The 866-nt window shown below is 29.6% G+C and overlaps 1 protein-coding gene across 1 annotated transcript in view; it reads left to right on the top strand.

The window, feature by feature from the left end:
• Window positions 1-866, top strand: part of LOC108756713 (valacyclovir hydrolase) — a 3,425-nt gene that overhangs the window by 491 nt on the left and 2,068 nt on the right. The window contains exon 2 of the mRNA XM_018500726.1: window positions 64-154. Coding sequence (XP_018356228.1) covers window positions 64-154 — 91 coding nt within the window. The remainder of the gene's footprint in view (window positions 1-63; window positions 155-866) is intronic.

The raw sequence follows: 866 nt of genomic DNA, 5'->3' as shown, positions 1-866 counted from the left end.
CTGCCATTTCATGAACCATCTTTCGGCTACCATATGTTAAGCAAAATACATTCTTGTTAACAGGAACGAAAGATCAAAGTGAACAATATGGAAATTAATTATGCGAGGGTCGGCACAGGGGACCATCCAGTGTTACTGTTGCCTGGGGCCTTAGGTAATGCGATTTCTCCAATTATAATCTCTTAAGTCTGATCTACAATTGCATAAACGTAGTTGTAAATGGTCGTAGTTGTAACAGTTTACAATAACACCGGATATTCTCCTCGTATTCAAGTGTGATTGGTCAATTCTTACAACTACAACTACGTTTACGCAAATGTAAATCAGACTTTATGCATTGATTAGATAATAGTTTTGTATGTTTACTTTAACGACATTTTTATTGCGGCCATCTAAAAATTAAAAATAAATTTTCAGAACAATTTTCTGCCGCAAATTAATTATAATTGTCGTTTTTACCGGTTTTTCTTTATTGCAATATAATTACTTTTTTGTTGCTTTTAATTATTTATAATTTAATGAGACTGTTCAAGGGTTTGCTAAATTTTTTAATCTTGATTGATTCAATTAACATAGTAAAATAAATTATTTAATGTCCGAAATGTTTCGGCGCATAGTCACATTTGAGATTAATTAAATTCATGAATTTAGAATATTATATTATTCACTTATATAACTTTCAACTTTGATCGATCCTTAAGCGCTCTCTATTACTACTATATTATGTTGTTACATTAACTCGGTCGGTTTCTATTTATTATTAAAATAAATTAATAATGTTTGTGACGTTAAGAATAAATCCAAATAAAATGCCCTTGTACTAAATTAATAAATGCCCCGGGAAAAAATGTTTCATAAGTAATTAT

The sequence above is a fragment of the Trachymyrmex septentrionalis genome, unplaced genomic scaffold (assembly GCF_001594115.1).
Source record: "Trachymyrmex septentrionalis isolate Tsep2-gDNA-1 unplaced genomic scaffold, Tsep1.0 scaffold13, whole genome shotgun sequence".
Lineage (NCBI taxonomy): Eukaryota > Metazoa > Arthropoda > Insecta > Hymenoptera > Formicidae > Trachymyrmex > Trachymyrmex septentrionalis.
This window is presented reverse-complemented; position numbering and strand designations above follow the sequence as displayed.